The following is an 18,103-nucleotide window of genomic DNA, read 5'->3' as shown; positions in this document are numbered from 1 at the left end:
TTTCCCAAAGACAACAACCTAAGAAAAGTATTCAACAAGAACAACATTAAATTGAGCTACAGCTGCATGAACAATATACGACAAATCATCTCAAACCACAACAAAACAATTGCAAATGAGCCGTCGACCCCCAGTCAGAGCGACTCCAAAACCAACAAAGCATGTAACTGTCGAAAGAAACCTGATTGCCCCCTCAACGGGGGGTGCTTACAAACATCAGTTGTCTACCAATCTAAGGTAATACGCAAGGACATTAACACATCCGACACATATGTAGGATTAACCGAGGGTGAATTCAAAACCAGATGGAACAATCACAAGGCTTCTTTCAGGAACAAAAACCTGCGAAATACCACAGAACTCAGCAAACACATTTGGGACCTCAAAGACAATAATGTTGAATATTCAATAACATGGCAAATTCTTGCATCCAGCACACCTTACAATAGTGGTAATAAAAGATGCAACCTATGCTTGAAAGAGAAACTGTTTATTATTTACCGTCCAGACCTGTCATCCCTCAACAAGCGCAGCGAAATTGTAACAACATGCCGCCATAGACGGAAACACCTCCTAGGTAACACATGAGCCAATCACCACGCCACTAGGCCAGCCTGTACCCACCCACTCTGTGCCCTATATAAACCATGGTATGCGAATGCTCCCATTAAAATCTCCTGATGATTGAGGGTACCCCCCCTCATGAAACAGGCCTGTAGAGATGAAATAGTCTTGTGATTTTTTCCCCACACATACATATATTGCGCTCTACTACGGTATCGAGCACTATTTTTTGGATAACCTTATTAAGACATATATATATATATATATATATATATATATATATATATATATATATATATGTATGTGTCATATGTTATATATATATATGTGTGTGTGTCATATGTTTTATATATATATATATATGTGTGTGTGTGTGTGTGTTAGCTACGCGTCAGTGCTCAGAAGTACCAGGACCTCCTAGCTGAGCGGGCTGTCCAGTTCAGAGCCATCCAGCGCCGCCTCCTGACTCGATTTAAAGACAAAACCCCGGCACCCCTTCAGAACCTGGACACACTGCTGGATGCCACCTATAGCCAGGTTAGCACGACACACACCCAGCTGTATTTGTGTTTTAGTTGACGTCGCCGTGGCAACGCTGATTGCCGAAGCTGAAGTTGTACTGTATGTCAGGATTAGAGGTGCCATCCTTGGTGTGCTGCTCCAGCAGCACCTCAATATGTCAATGTAGCAGCCTAAGATAGTTGTGTTATTATGAAGGCAACACATGATGTAAGTGTCTATATTAGCTATATTCCAGTCTGTGAAATGCTCTGACCACCTGAGGGCACCACAGACTGTGGATGCTTTTAAAAAAGGCTTAAAAACCCTTCTTTTTAAAAAAGCCTGGTTTTTTGTTTTTTTTAAAGATATATGCATATTAGTTTTAGCTGTTAGGCTGTTCTAGTTTTTTATTTTTTTATTTTTTTTATTATCTTTTTATTTGATTTTTAATACACTAGCACTTTGAAGTTGTTTGTTCAATGTAAAGTGCTTTTTACAAATAAAATCTATTATTAAATATACCTACAAACGAGGCATAATGATGCAATATGTACACACAGCTAGGCTAAATAGTATGTTTGCATCGATTTGCTTGCAGTCATGCATTGACAAAATATGCCTGATAAGCACTCCAGCAAATCAATAAAATCAACAAAGCTCACCTTTGTGCATTCACGCACAGCATAAAACGTTTGGTGGACAAAATGAGACAAAGAAGGAGTGGCATAAAACACGTCTTTCTGTGGCTGTATCGGAGAAAGTTGTACATGTAAACAAACTACGATGAGTTCAAGGATCACTGAAATTAGTAGGTGCTTGCCAAACACACTCATCAGTGAAGCACGTTTAATATAAACAGTGGGATTTCTAACAATTAGGAAGGTTTGTGTTTGTTCTCCTACAGAAAATGTATTAAAACATTCCCATTTTAACACATCTCTGAAAAAGACCCAGGGAGCCACTAGGGCGGCACTAAAGAGCCACGGGATGCGGACCCTCGGACTAATTCAAGGCAATCAAACATTCGAAGTGTAGAATATAAACTGTGCAACCTTTTATGCCCATCCTGCTTTCTGTTACCTGGGTGTCGACCCCTAAAAGGTGTGCTTGTCCTGTTCCCTTCCAGGAACTTATAACACACACACACACACACACACACACACACACACAGACAGTGTTGACATGTTGGTGTAGATTTACTGTGTAAGAGTCGTAGTTTGATGATTTATGGACATCCTGTTTCAGGGTGATTAGCTGTGAGCTCACACACACACACACACACACACACACACACACACACACACACACACACACACACACACACACACACACACACACACACACACACACGCACACACTCTTGTATTTGTTACCTTCTCGAGACCTTCGAAAAATGCCTCCCTCTTTAGGACCACCTTTTCTAGATATATAAAGATGTGTATTTACAACATTGATAATATATACACACTATGCAAATATGAAAAAGCTTGTTGTGGAAAATTAGTTAGAATTTCACAAGAAAAAGGTCACAATTTCACAAGAAAAACTTAGAATTTTGGCAGTATTATAATAAAAGTCGTCATTTTACTCAACGCAAGTCAAAATGTGACAAGAAAAACTGAACATTTGTGCAATATTATGACAAACGTTGGAATTTTACTCAAAAACAGTCGCAATTTTACAATAAAAGCTTAAAATGTTGGCTATTTTATGAAAAGAGTCGTAATTTTACTCGACAAATTGGTGACATCTGCAACTGCCACAACACATCCATTTATCATCATTCAAATATTACAATTACGATATAAACAAAACAATGATCAAAATGACACCATAGCCGAAATCAAGGTAAAATAACTACAAACTTAACCAAAGTGAACGTGGTAGATTTAAGCAAAAAATAAAGTAGAACAGACAACAAATGTAAAAAGACACATTTTTGCAATGGACTTCAGGGTGCGCATCTGACAAAAGTCACAATTTATAAGAACACTTTAAAATGTTGGCAATATTATAATAATAATCAGAATTTTACTTGGCAAAATTATGACAAAAGTCATCATTTTACTCAAAAAAAGTTCACTATTTTACATGAACTACAAAAAAATTGGCAATATTGTGATGTAATGTTGTGATAAAAGTCAAATTTTATGACAAATGCCACCATTTTGCATGAAAAAGTAATAATTTTACGAGAAATATTGCAATATTATAGAAACAGAAAGAATGTATTTAGCATATGGAAGCTACTTTTCCTTGTTGACGTCTCAAGAAGGGTAGAACTACAAGAACACACACATACAAGCGCACATATTCTTGTATTTGTTACCTTCTCGAGACCTCTGAAAAATGCCTCCCTCTTTGAGGCCACCTTTTCTAGATATATAAAGATTTATATTTACAATATTATATACATACTATGCAAATATAAAAAAGCTTGTTGTGAAAAATTAGTTGGAATTTCACAGGAAAGAGGTCACAATTTCACAAGAAAAACTTTGAATTTTGGCAGTATTATGATAAAAGTCGTCATTTTACTCAACGCAAGGTAAAATGTGACAAGAAAAACTGAACATTTGTGCAATATTATGACAACCGTTGGAATTTTACTCAAAAACAGTCCCAATTTTACAAGAAAAGCTTAAAATTTTGGCTATTTTATAAAAAGAGTCGGAATTTTACTCGACAAATTGGTGACATCTGCAACTGCCACAACACATCCATTTACCATCATTCAAATATTACAATTATGATATAAACAAAACAATGATCAAAATGACACCATAGCCGAAATCAAGGTAAAATAACTACAAACTTAACCAAAGTGAACGTGGTAGATTTAAGCAAAAAATAAAGTAGAACAGACAACAAATGTAAAAAGACACATTTTTGCAATGGAGTTCAGGGTGCGCATCTGACAAAAGTCACAATTTATAAGAAAACTTTAAAATGTTGGCAATATTATAATAATAATCAGAATTTTACTTGCCAAAATTATGACAAAAGTCATAATTTTACTTAAAAAAGTTCACTATTTTACACGAACAACAAAAAAATTGGCAATATTGTGATGTATTATTGTAATAAAAGTCAAATTTTATGACAAATGCCACCATTTTGCATTAAAAAGTAATAATTTTACGAGAAATATTGCAATATTATAGAAACAGAAAGAATGTATTTAGCATATGGAAGCTACTTTTCCTTGTTGACGTCTCAAGAAGGGTAGAACTACAAGAACACACACACACACGCGCACACATTCTTGTATTTGTTACCTTCTCGAGACCTCTGAAAAATGCCTCTTCTCTTTGAGACCACCTTTTCTAGATATATAAAGATTTATATTTACAATATTATATACATACTATGCAAATATAAAAAAGCTTGTTGTGAAAAATTAGTTGGAATTTCACAAGAAAAAGGTCACAATTTCACAAGAAAAACTTTGAATTTTGGCAGTATTATGATAAAAGTCGTCATTTTACTCGACGCAAGTCAAAATGTGACAAGAAAAACTGAACATGTGTGCAATATTATGACAAACGTTGGAATTTTAATCAATAACAGTCGCAATTTTACAAGAAAAGCTTAACATGTTGGCAATTTTATGAAAAGAGTCGTAATTTTACTCGACAAAAGTCACAATTTATAAGAAAACGTTCAAATGTTGGCAACATTATAATAATGATCAGCATTTTACTTGGCAAAATTATGACAAAAGTCATAATTTTACTCAAAAAATGTCACTATTTTACAAGAATAACCAAAAAATTGGCAATGTTGTTATAAAAGTCAGAATTTTGCATGACAAATGTCACCGTTTTGAATTAAAAAGTAATAATTTTACCAGAAAATATTGCAGTATTACAGAAACAGAAAGAATGTGGTTAGAGTGTCCGCCCTGAGATGGGTAGGTCGTGAGTTCAAACCCCGGCCGAGTCATACCAAAGACTATAAAAATGGGACCGATTACCTCCCTGCTTGGCACTCAGCATCAAGGGTTGGAATTGGGGGTTAAATCACCAAAAATGATTCCCGGGCGCAGCCACCGCTGCTGCTCACTGCTCCCCTCACCTCCCAGTGGGTGGAACAAGGGGATGGGTCAAATGCAGAGGACACATTTCACCACACCTAATGTGTGTGAGACAATCATTGGTACTTTAACTTTAATATGAGAAATTGTTCCCAATTTTATAAGAAAAAAGTCTAACTTTTTTATTTTTGTTTGTAAATGTTTTTTAATCCTCATTGTTTACTTCAAGGTATTACAGTATGTCTCTATATACATATGTTTTTAATTTTTTTAATACATTTTGGCCAAAGGGGGGCGCATTTTAATTTCTTACACACACTTGTTATTCCATATGTTGGCCAGAGGGGGACCACCCTCATTTTGATAGATGTCACCACCAGGGGTGCAAATGAGACATTCTCTATTAGATGCAATGTTATTGGGACCATGATTTATGTCCTCACTTGTTCACACCTCCTCATATGGAAGATACTTTTCCTTCTTGATGTCTCAAGAAGTGTAGACATACAAGAACACACATACACACACACACACACACACACACACACACACACACACACACACACATTCTTGTACGTGTTACATTCCTGAGACCTGAGCAAAAAGCCTCCCTCTTTAGGACCAGTCTTTCTAGATATATAAAGATGTGTATTTACAACATTAATAATATATACATACTATGCAAATATAAAAGAGCTTGTTGTGAAAAATGAGTTGGAATTTCTCAAGAAAAAGGTCACAATTTCACAAGAAAAACTTAGAATTTTGGCAGTATTATAATAAAAGTCGTCATTTTACTCAACGCAAGTCAACAATTTACAAGAAGAACTGAACATTTGTGCAATATTATGATAAAAGTTGGAATTTTACTCAATAACAGTTGCAATTTTACCAGAAAAGCTTAAAATTTTGGTAATTTTATGAAAAGTCATAATTTTACTCGACAAAAGTCACAATTTTATAAGAAAACTTTAAAATGTTGGCAATATTATAATAATAATCGGAATTTTACTTGGCAAAATGACAAAAGTCATAATTTTACTCAAAAAATGTCAGTATTTTACAAGAACAACAAAAGAATTGGCGATATTGTGATAAAAGTCAGAATTTTGCAATAAAAAGTAATAATTTTACATACAAAAGTAATTATTTTATGAGAAAATATTGCAATATTACAGAAACAGAATATGAGAAATTGTTCCCAATTTTATACGAAAAAAGTTGACACATCGTGAGAAAAGACTGCTTTTAGTTAATTAATTTTTTTATTGTTTTGTAATTGTTTTTTAATCTTCATTATTTACTTCAAGTTATTACAGTATGTCTCTATATACATATTTACTTATTTTTTTAATACATTTTGGCCAAAGGGGGCACATTTCAATTTCTTACACACACTTGTTATTTCATATGTTGACCAGAGGGGGAGCACTTTTAAAAGCGACACACAGTCAATTTGAAAAATCCCTCCTTTTTGGGACCACCCTCATTTTGATAGATGTCACCACCAGGGGTGCAAATGAGACGTTCTCTATTAGATGCAATGTTATTGGGACCGTGATCTATGTCATCACTTGTTCACACCTCCTCATATGGAAGCTACGTTTCCTTCTTGATGTCTCAAGAAGGGTAGAAATACAAGAACACACACACACACATTCTTGTACGTGTTACATTCCTGACACCTGAGCAAAAAGCCTCCCTCTTTCGGACCAGTCTTTCTAGATATATAAAGATGTGTATTTACAACATTAATAATATATGTCCATACTATGCAAATATAAAAGAGCTTGTTGTGAAAAATTAGTTGGAATTTCTCAAGAAAAAGGTCACAATTTCACAAGAAAAACTTAGAATTTTGGCAGTATTATAATAAAAGTCCTCATTTTACTCAACGCAAGTCAACATTTTACAAGAAGAACTGAACATTTGTGCAATATTATGATAAAAGTTGCAATTTTACCAGAAAAACTTAAAATTTTGGTAATTTTATGAAAAGTCATATTTTTACTCGACAAAAGTCACAATTTTATAAGAAAACTTTGCAATATTGGCAATATTATAATAATCGGAATTTTACTTGGCAAAATGATGACAAAAGTCATAATGTTACTCAAAAAATGTCACTATTTTACAAGAACAAATAAAAAATTGGCAATATTGTGATAAAAGTCAGAATTTTGCATTAAAAAGTAATACTTTTACATACAAAAGTAATTTCATGAGAAAATATTGCAATATTACAGAAACAGAAAGAATATAAGAGATTGTTCCCAATTTTATAAGAAAAAAGTTGACACTTTGTGAGAAAAGACTGCTTTTAATTCATTTATTTGAATTTTTTGTAATTGGTTTATAATCATTATTTACTTCGTTATTACTGTATGTCTTGTCGGAGGCAGATATTTACATATATCCGAATTTAAGTGTTACTTCTTTTTATTTCATAATCATATTACAAAACAGCTAGTGTTTTTCTTCCAATTGTGGTCTTTTGGTTGTCTGCAACATTGTGTGCTTAACCTTGAATGAGGAATGTTATAAAGAGAGATAATGGGCATTTGTTTTGGCTAGAGAGACATGACTGCCAGGGACTTAAGAGGGGAGAGGGTTTTTCGGGGGGGGGCAGACCATCTTAGCGGGGCGATTGAATGTTCTATGCTGGACTGGTCTCAATGTATATATGCAAAGCTTTGCAAATATATTACAAAATACCTATTCTGTCTCTGGTGGTTTTTCTACTCAGCTTTAAGTGTCGTAAAGAACTTGGGAGCGACTAGTGACTTGAATTCCCTGGGAGGAACAACTGGTCCAAAACGCAACAGTCTCTATATACATATATTTATGTTTTTTTTAAATTAATTTTGGCCAAAGGGGGCGCATTTCAATTTCTTACACACACTTGTTATTTCATATGTTGACCAGAGGGGGAGCACTTTTAAAAGCGACACACAGTCAATTTGAAAAATCCCTCCTTTTTGGGACCGCCCTCATTTTGATAGATGTCACCACCAGGCGTGCTAATGAGACATTCTCTATTAGATGCAATGTTATTGGGACCATGATTTATGTCATCACTTGTTCACACCTCCTCATATGGAAGATACTTTTCCTCCTTGATGTCTCAAGAAGGGTAGAAATACAAAAACACACACACACACACACACACACACACACACACACACACACACACACACACACACACACACACACACACACACACACACACACACGCGCGCGCAGGCAGGCGTGAAATCTCATAACTGTGAACAGATACAAGTTGTAATTGTCCATATGGCGACATTCTTTCTCCGTGTGCATGACAGAGCGTGTGGTACAGTGCGCATGTGGTGTAAACTAACAAGGCGACTGCTCTGATTGATGACACTCACAGACCCAGTATGTCCACGTGTGACATTCTTAAGCCTTGTTCACACTCCAGATCATATCTGATTTTTTGTTTTTTTGCCCATGTTTGAAGTGAATTATAGTTTATATAGCGCTTTTCTCTAGTGATTCAAAGCACTTTTACATAGTGAAACCCAATATCTAAGTTACATTTAAACTAGTGTGGGTGGGACTGGGAGCAGGTGTGTAGAGTGTCTTGCCCAAGGACACAACGGCATTGACTCGGATGGCTGAAGCAAAAATCGAACCTGGAACCCTTAAGTTGCTGGCACGGCCACTCTACCAACCGAGCTAAATCATCCCGGTCGTGTTCATCTGACTCAAGAAAGAGAAGCGAACTGTATTAACTAGGGATGTCCGATAATGGCTTTTTGCCGATATCCAATATTCCGATATTGTCCAACTCTTTAATTACCGATACCGATATCAACCGATACCGATATCAACCGATATATACAGTCGTGGAATTAACACATTATTATGCCTAATTTGGACAACCAGGTATGGTGAAGATAAGGTACTTTAAAAAAAAAATAATAAAATAAAATAAAATAAACAAATTAAAAACATTTTCTTGAAATAAAAAACAAACCAAAAAAACCAAAAACGATACCGATAATAAAAAAAACGATACCGATAATATCCGATATTACATTTTAACGCATTTATCGGCCGACATCTCTAGTATTAACCTTGTAGATTGTTATAGTAATAATAGGTTACGCTTTGTCAGTGTGCAGTGTGTTATCCAGTTTCCTCTAGGGCAGGGGTCGGCAACCCAAAATGTTGAAAGAGCCATATTGGACCAAAAATACAAAAAACTAATCTGTCTGGAGCCGCAAAAAATTAAAAGTCTGGTTTAGCTGATTGGAGAGCTTGCTTTCGCAGCTAGTGGGTCCATGACGATGACTTCCGTTTTGTTTGATCATCCGTTTTACTGCCGTGTTACAGACACCGTTTTGAAACAATTAAGGTATGTAAATAAACATTTACAAAATATTTCTGTGTAAATCCCTAATCCCACAGCGTATATATCTGCGGTTTATAGTCTGGTGCAGCTCAAATACGTCAAGAAAAATTCCCCGGAATTTTGTGGGTGCGTCGGGAGAATAACGGTCGTTGACAAATGACCAGAAAACAGGTGACAATGTTACGTTTTAGGAACTCACGTCAATGTTCCACCACTCCGGTCTCCACCAGAACTGAGACTTATGACAATATGATCCATGTTTACTTCCTTAAACACCGCAGCACGTGTGACAGATTGCCTTCACGTCAGACATTGCATTTTTTGAAAGTATACATACAAATGCGATTTGGACGTGCTTACCCTGCTCTGCAAAAACTGAAATCTAAGTAAGAGTCCCTTTGGCACAGAGGACCCTATTGAATTTCTAGCGTTTTATTATTATACCGCCGCCTTTTTGAGCTGTAATTTGACCCCCTTAACATGCTTCAAAACTCACCAAATTAGACACACACATCAGGACTGGCGAAAATTGCGATCTAATCAAAAAACTAAACCCCAAAACTCAAAATTGCGCTCTAGCGCTCCCTAGGAAAAAAACACAGACAAAACTGCCTCTAACTCCCAGTAGGAATGTGGTAGAGACATGAAACAAAACCTCTATGTGGGTCTCACTTAGACCTACATTTCATACACTGACAACTCCCAGCAAAAATCAACAGGAAGTTTGCAATTCCCCCTTCAAAACAAAAGTTGTGTAAAAACAGTCACCTTTTTTCAAACATTATCTCCTCTGAGCGCGTTTGTCGTGTCGGCTTCAAATTAGCACAGGGGAGAGATTGAACCCTTCTGATTAAAAGTTGATGAAAGAGTTTTAATTACTGCTCCGGTTTGGATTTTATGAGCCCTGAAAGTCGGTCCCGTCCATCGCTGCTTGCAGCTTTAATTTTAGCGTCCCTTCACTGGCTCCCTGTGCGTTATCGAATCAATTTTAAACTCCTTTTATTTGTTTTTAAATGTCTAAACAACCTCGCGCCAACCTATCTCTCCGACCTTCAGCCTTACTGCCCCACCCGATCCTTAAGATCAGCCGATCAGCTGCTGTTGACGGTCCCTGACACAAGGCTGAAGCTTAGAGGTGACAGAGCTTTCGCCGCTGCTGCTCCCAAGCTCTGGAACGACCTACCTCTGAGTGTTAGACAAGCCTCCTCTCTTCCTGTTTTTAAATCTCTCTTAAAAACATACTTTTATTCCATGGCTTTTAACACTGAGTGATATCCATCCTGCAATGGCGCCCCATAATACACATGCTGTGAACCTGTTTTTATGTTTTTATGTTTTTATTTATTCTATTTTATTTATTTATTTTTTATCGTGTTTTGTTTGTGTTGTGTTGTGTTTGCTCGGTACTCGTTTTATCTTTTAACCTGCCCATTGTACAGCACTTTGGCTACCCCTGTGGTAAATTTTAAATGTGCTTTATAAATAAAGTTGATTTGATTTGATTTGATTTAAGTGTTTTGATCCTAAATGATCTCCGTAAGATATTACAGCTTGTTGCTGAGATTTGATGACCTATATTGAGTAAAACATGCTTGAAACTATTTTTGTCCAAATGTCCAAAACACACCCAGCAATGGTGCACAGGAAGGCGGGGAAGAAGAGGGGAAAAGGCGGCCAAAATGGTCAAAAGTCCCAATTTTGTCCAAAATACCTCCGCGGGTTCGAGTCACGCCGCCGGCGGCACAAATCCCGGGATGCAAAAAATGTCCAAAACGCACCCAGCAAAGTCCCACGGGAAGTGGGGGAGAAAAGTGAGAAAAGTCGGCAAAAGTCCCCAAAAATGTTCAAAATACCTACCCAGGTTCGAGTACCACGAGTCCCGCCGCCGGCCGCGCAAGTCCCGGGATGCCCAAAATGTCCATAAGACACCCAGCCGAGTCCCACGGGGAGGGGGGATAAAAGTTGGAAAAGTTGGCAAAAGTCCCAAAAATTTTCAAAATACCTACCCAGGTTGGAGTCCCACATGGAGTGCCACAAGTCCACAAGTGATTTTTGAACATTTTACCAACTTTTCTCACTTTTCTTCCCGCCTTCCTGTGGGACTTTGCTCGGCGCGTTTTGGACATCTTGGGCATCCCGGCCGGCGGCGGGACTTGTGGGACTCGAACCTGGGTAGGTATTTTGAACATTTTTGGGACTTTTGCCGACTTTTCCAACTTTTATCCCCCCCTCCCCGTGGGACTCGGCTGGGTGTCTTATGGACATTTTGGGCATCCTGGGACTTGCGCGGCCATACATAAGATTATATGTTCGGGTGTTTTACTTGTTTTAAAGGGGAACATTATCACCAGACCTATGTAAGCGTCAATATATACCTTGATGTTGCAGAAAAAAGACCATATATTTTTTTAACCGATTTCCGAACTTTAAATGGGTGAATTTTGGCGAATTAAACGCCTTTCTATTATTCGCTCTCGGAGCGATGACGTCACGTTAAGCAATCCGCCATTTTCTCAAACACCGAATCAAATCAGCTCTGTTATTTTCCGTTTTTTCGACTGTTTTCCGTACCTTGGAGACATCATGCCTCGTCGGTGTGTTGTCGGAGGGTGTAACAACACGAACAGGGACGGATTCAAGTTGCACCAGTGGCCCAAAGATGCGAAAGTGGCAAGAAATTGGACAAAATTTGTTCAAAATACGAGGCTGTTGGGAAAGCCGACGGAAATGGTCAGACGAAAGCTATGCTACGACAGAGATGGCAAGAATGTGTGGATATCCTGCGACACTCAAAGCAGATGCTGACATCAAACTCCAAAACTGGACAGATCAGCTTTCAGGAAAAGAGAGCGGATGAGGGTATGTCTACAGAATATATGAATTGATGAAAACTTTATTCATTACTCGCGGTTTTACGTAAATTATTATACATAAACTGTGTTTACCAATAATTTATCTTAAAACATTTATTTTTTTCAATCATTCGAGTACATTCGAGTAGTCTTGTGTAATGCAGTATTTTGTGTCTATTTAGGTATGGTTAACCTGAGTGCTGAAATCGTGGAAAAATATATGTTCTTAGCGCGCCTGAAATGGGCTGTCTGCACTCTCAAAGTGCATGTTGTTGCCAAATGTATTTCATATGCTGTAAACCTAGTTCATAGTTGTTAGTTTCCTTTAATGCCAAACAAACACATACCAATCGTTGGTTAGAAGGCGATCGCCGAATTCGTCCTCGCTTTCTCCCGTGTCGCTGGCTGTCGTGTCGTTTTCGTCTGTTTCGCTTGCATACGGTTCAAACCGATATGGCTCAATAGCTTCAGTTTCTTCTTCAATTTCGTTTTCGCTACCTGCCTCCACACTACAACCATCCGTTTCAATACATGCGTAATCTGTTGAATCGCTTAAGCCGCTGAAATCCGAGTCTGAATCCGAGCTAATGTCGCTATAGCTTGCTGTTCTTTATGCCATGTTTGTTTGTGTTGGCATCACTATGTGACGTCACAGGAAAATGGACGGGTGTTTATAACGATGGTTAAAATCAGGCACTTTGAAGCTTTTTTTAGGGATATTGCGTGATGGGTAAAATTTTGAAAAAAACTTCGAAAAATAAAATAAGCCACTGGGAACTGATTTTTAATGGTTTTAACCCTTCTGAAATTGTGATAATGTTCCCCTTTAAGGGTTTTGGTCCTTAATGATCTCAGTAAGATATTACAGCTTGTTGCTGAGATTTGATGACCTATATCAGGGGTCGGCAACCCAAAATGTTGAAAGAGCCATATTGGACCAAAAATACAAAAAAAAATCTGTCAGGAGCCGCAAAAAATTAAAAGCCATATTACATACAGATAGTGTGTCATGAGATATAAATTGAATTAAGAGGACTTAAAGGAAACTAAATGAGCTCAAATATAGCTACAAATGAGGCATAATGATGCAATATGTACATATAGCTAGCCTAAATAGCATGTTAGCATCAATTAGCTTGCAGTCATGCAGTGACCAAATATGTCTGATTAGCTCTCCACACAAGTCAATAACATCAACAAAACTCACCTTTCATGCACAACCTTAAAAGTTTGGTGGACAAAATGAGACAGAAAAAGAAGTGGCATAAAACACGTCCTAGAAAGTTATACATGTAAACAAACTACGGTGAGTTCAAGGACCGCCAAAATTAGTAGGACAAAACGGCGCTCGCCAAATACTGGAATCAGTGAAGCATGTTTAATATAAACAGTGTGCTTTATAACAATTAGGGAGGTTTGTGTCATGTTTGTCCTCCTACAGAAACCATATTAAAACAAAAAATAGATTGTTTTCCCCTCATCTTTTTCCATTTTTCATAAATGTCTGAAAAAGCTCCGGAGAGCCACTAGGGCGGCGCTAAAGAGCCGCATGCGGCTCTAGAGCCGCGGGTTGCCGACCCTGACCTATATTGAGTAAAACATGCTTGCAACTAGAATATCAAGTGTTGCAAAGCTGTGTCATCAACACTCACAAGTATAAAACTACTTTTTTAAAGTAATAATTTCTTACTTCAAGCATGAAAAAAATAAATCATGATTTTGACACAATTGTGTCTCATAATTAAAACAGATGACAGCCAGCTGTTTTATTTTCAATGAAACAATAGAAAATACGTACTCATATAGTAGTACAGTTGTTATTAGTGAGAATATACTTATTTTAAGGTATTTTTGGGTTCATTGAGGTTAGTTAATTTTACTTGTTTTGGAAAGTCTTGACCATACTTGCCAACCTTGAGACCTCCGATCTCGGGAGGTAGGGAAAGGGGGGTGAGCGTGGTCGGGGTGGGACACGGGCGTGGTTGGGGGCGTGGCTAAAATGGGAGGAGTATATTTACAGCTAGAATTCACCAAGTCAAGTATTTCATAGATTATATATATATATATATATATATATATATATATATATATATATATATATATATATATACACAGGTAAAAGCCAGTAAATTAGAATATTTTGAAAAACTTGATTTATTTCAGTAATTGCATTCAAAAGGTGTAACTTGTACATTATATTTATTCATTGCACACAGACTGATGCATTCAAATGTTTATATCATTTAATTTTGATGATTTGAAGTGGCAACAAATGAAAATCCAAAATTCCGTGTGTCACAAAATTAGAATATTACTTAAGGCTAATACAAAAAAGGGATTTTTAGAAATGTTGGCCAACTGAAAAGTATGAAAATGAAAAATATGAGCATGTACAATACTCAATACTTGGTTGGAGCTCCTTTTGCCTCAATTACTGCGTTAATGCGGCGTGGCATGGAGTCGATGAGTTTCTGGCACTGCTCAGGTGTTATGAGAGCCCAGGTTGCTCTGATAGTGGCCTTCAACTCTTCTGCGTTTTTGGGTCTGGCATTCTGCATCTTCCTTTTCACAATACCCCACAGATTTTCTATGGGGCTAAGGTCAGGGGAGTTGGCGGGCCAATTTAGAACAGAAATACCATGGTCCGTAAACCAGGCACGGGTAGATTTTGCGCTGTGTGCAGGCGCCAAGTCCTGTTGGAACTTGAAATCTCCATCTCCATAGAGCAGGTCAGCAGCAGGAAGCATGAAGTGCTCTAAAACTTGCTGGTAGACTGCTGCGTTGACCCTGGATCTCAGGAAACAGAGTGGACCGACACCAGCAGATGACATGGCACCCCAAACCATCACTGATGGTGGAAACTTTACACTAGACTTCAGGCAACGTGGATCCTGTGCCTCTCCTGTCTTCCTCCAGACTCTGGGACCTCGATTTCCAAAGGAAATGCAAAATTTTCTTTCGTCAGAAAACATGACTTTGGACCACTCAGCAGCAGTCCAGCTCTTTTTTTCCTTAGCCCAGGTGAGACGCTTTTCGCGCTGTTTCTTGGTCAACAGTGGCTTGACGAGGTATGCGGCGGTTGAAACCCATGTCTTTCAAGTGTCTCTTGGTGGTGGATCTTGAAGCACTGACTCCAGCAGCTGTCCACTCCTTCTGAATCGCCCCCACATTTTTGAATGGGTTTTTTTTCACAATCTTGACCAGGGCGCGGTGATCCCTATCGCTTGTACACTTTTTCTGACCACAGTTTTTCCTTCCCTTTGCCTCTCCATTAATGTGTTTGGACACAGAGCTCTGAGAACAGCCAGCCTCTTCAGCAATAACCTTTTGTGTCTTTCCCTCCTTGTGCAATGTGTCGATGGTTGCCTTTTGGACAGCTGTCAAATCTGAAGTCTTCCCCATGTTTGTGTAGGCTTCAGAACTGGACTGAGAGACCATTTAAAGCCCTTTGCAGGTGTTTTGAGTTAATCAGCTGATCAGTTTGTGGCACCAGGTGTCTTCAAAATTTAACCCTTACACAATATTCTAATTTTGTGACACACGGAATTTTGGATTTTCATTTGTTGCCACTTCAAATCATCAAAATTAAATGAAATAAACATTTGAATGCATCAGTCTGTGTGCAATGAATAAATATAATGTACAAGTTACACCTTTTGAATGCAATTACTGAAATAAATCAAGTTTTTCAAAATATTCCAATTTACTGGCTTTTACCTGTGTGTGTGTATATATATATATATATATATATATATATATATATATATATATATATATATATATATATATATATATATATATATAAGAAATACTTGACGTTCAGTGAATTCTAGCTATATATATATATATATATATATATATATATATATATATATATATATATATATATATATATATATATATATATATATATATATATATATATATAAATAAAATAAATACTTGAATTTCAGTGTTAATTTATTTACACATATACACACACATAACACTCATCTACTCATTGTTGAATAAGGGTTGAATTGTCCATCCTTGTTCTATTCTCTGTCACTATTTTTCAAACCATGCTGAACACCTCTGATGATGCATTCTGTGTGGCACGCACAAAAGTGCTTTCATCAAATGCACTAGATGGCAGTATTGTCCTGTTTAAGAGTGTCACAACATTGCTGTTTACGGCAGACGAACTGCTTTACGGTATACAAAAACGTGACTGCTGTTGTTGTGTGTTGTTGCCGCGCTGGGAGGACGTTAATGAAACTGCCTAACAATAAACCCACATAAGAAACCAAGAACTCGCCCTCCATCATTCTATAGTTATAACGTTATTGGGCAGGTATGCTGTTTATAGGACCTGAGTCCGCCTGAATTTCGGGAGATTTTCGGGAGAAAATTTGTCCCGGGAGGTTTTCGGGAGAGGCGCTGAATTTCGGGAGTCTCCCGGAAAATCCGGGAGGGTTGGCAAGTATGGTCTTGACCAGCCAAATTTTCTTGTTGTATTGGCAGATAATTTTGCTTCGTTCAAGTAATATACCCCTAATTTTTGTATTTTTTTTCTTGTTTTTGAACACTGACTTTTTGCAGTGGATGCGGCGTGTACGTAGCCTTGCTGCAGACTTCCTGTCACGCCTTCCGTCTCCCGGTCTCGGCCTTCCCGCCATCCGTGCTGCAGCTGGTATGCGGGAAGGTCCTGACACTCTATACTCTGTGTAATGTATACACGGACACTACAACACTGCTATCCACGCTTAGTCAGCAGACTGATGCCACTGCATGCTTCCCATTAATAATTAACCTCAATAAGTCAACCTATTTCAAGACTGTGGAGGTCTTGCTCCTCCGGGTTCTCTGGACCACCAATGACAGACATGACAGCCGTGTTCATCTTTGCGAACAAGGATTTATTTTGCAATAAGTTGTGCTTTTCAGCCGTGTTAAAGTTTCTGTCGTTCGTTCTCCACCAGGGGCGTCACTAGCTTTTAAGGACAGGGGGGGCTTTGCCCCCAGGAGATGCACAGGATGCGAGCGAATGTTACGCACGAGCACAAAAGTTCACAAACGGCTAACAAAGACTTAGAAATTATTCATTGTTATTATTATTATTTAAAAAAAATGCACGGGACGAAATGAAATGCTCCCCGGGACGATGGCTTTTAACCATATATTTTCTTTTTCTTTATATGTATTTATTCATTTTACATTTTATATTAAATGTCTTGGTTTTTCCTCCCTCTGAAAATCCTATGAAATGTTTAACAAGCCATCCTATAATAATAAAACAGCTATTAATGTAACAATACAATAAAACAAATATATTTAATGATGTTGTTTTCATTATTTTAACAATAGGCTAATGTATATTACTTTATATAGATTCTACAAGAAACACAAAACTTAAAAAATAAATGATTTACAATTGCACACACAAGGTTTTGTGCAGCTTCACTCATTGTAAAGGAAGATAATGTGCTTCATACACCTGCAGGACCGCAAGCAAGGTCGCAGAGAAAATGCAGACTGGAATTTGAGTGATGTGGGCATTTTCTATATGAACAAGTGGAATGGATTGGATACCGACGCACTAAAGGGGCTCTGTACCTTACGCTACTAAGTGAGGGGAAACAGAGTGAATAATAACAGGTTATATGATTATTTATTTAAACTCATATTTGGGCCACTTTATAATGAATATGTCGGCATTTATTTGTAAAAAAAAAACAAAAAAACACCAAATTATTTAGTGGGGGCTTAAGAATATTTTAGGGGGGCTTGAGC

The 18,103-nt window shown here is 37.4% G+C and overlaps 1 protein-coding gene across 2 annotated transcripts in view; it reads left to right on the top strand.

The window, feature by feature from the left end:
- bbs9 (Bardet-Biedl syndrome 9) overlaps window positions 1–18,103 on the top strand; it is a 449,751-nt gene that overhangs the window by 167,479 nt on the left and 264,169 nt on the right. For both annotated transcript variants that reach the window (XM_061957178.2, XM_061957169.2), the window contains one exon: window positions 949–1,101. In XM_061957178.2, the coding sequence (XP_061813162.2) occupies window positions 949–1,101 (153 nt within the window). The remainder of the gene's footprint in view (window positions 1–948; window positions 1,102–18,103) is intronic.

Source organism: Nerophis lumbriciformis, linkage group LG04, assembly GCF_033978685.3.
Source record: "Nerophis lumbriciformis linkage group LG04, RoL_Nlum_v2.1, whole genome shotgun sequence".
Classification (NCBI taxonomy): Eukaryota; Metazoa; Chordata; class Actinopteri; order Syngnathiformes; family Syngnathidae; genus Nerophis; species Nerophis lumbriciformis.
This window is presented reverse-complemented; position numbering and strand designations above follow the sequence as displayed.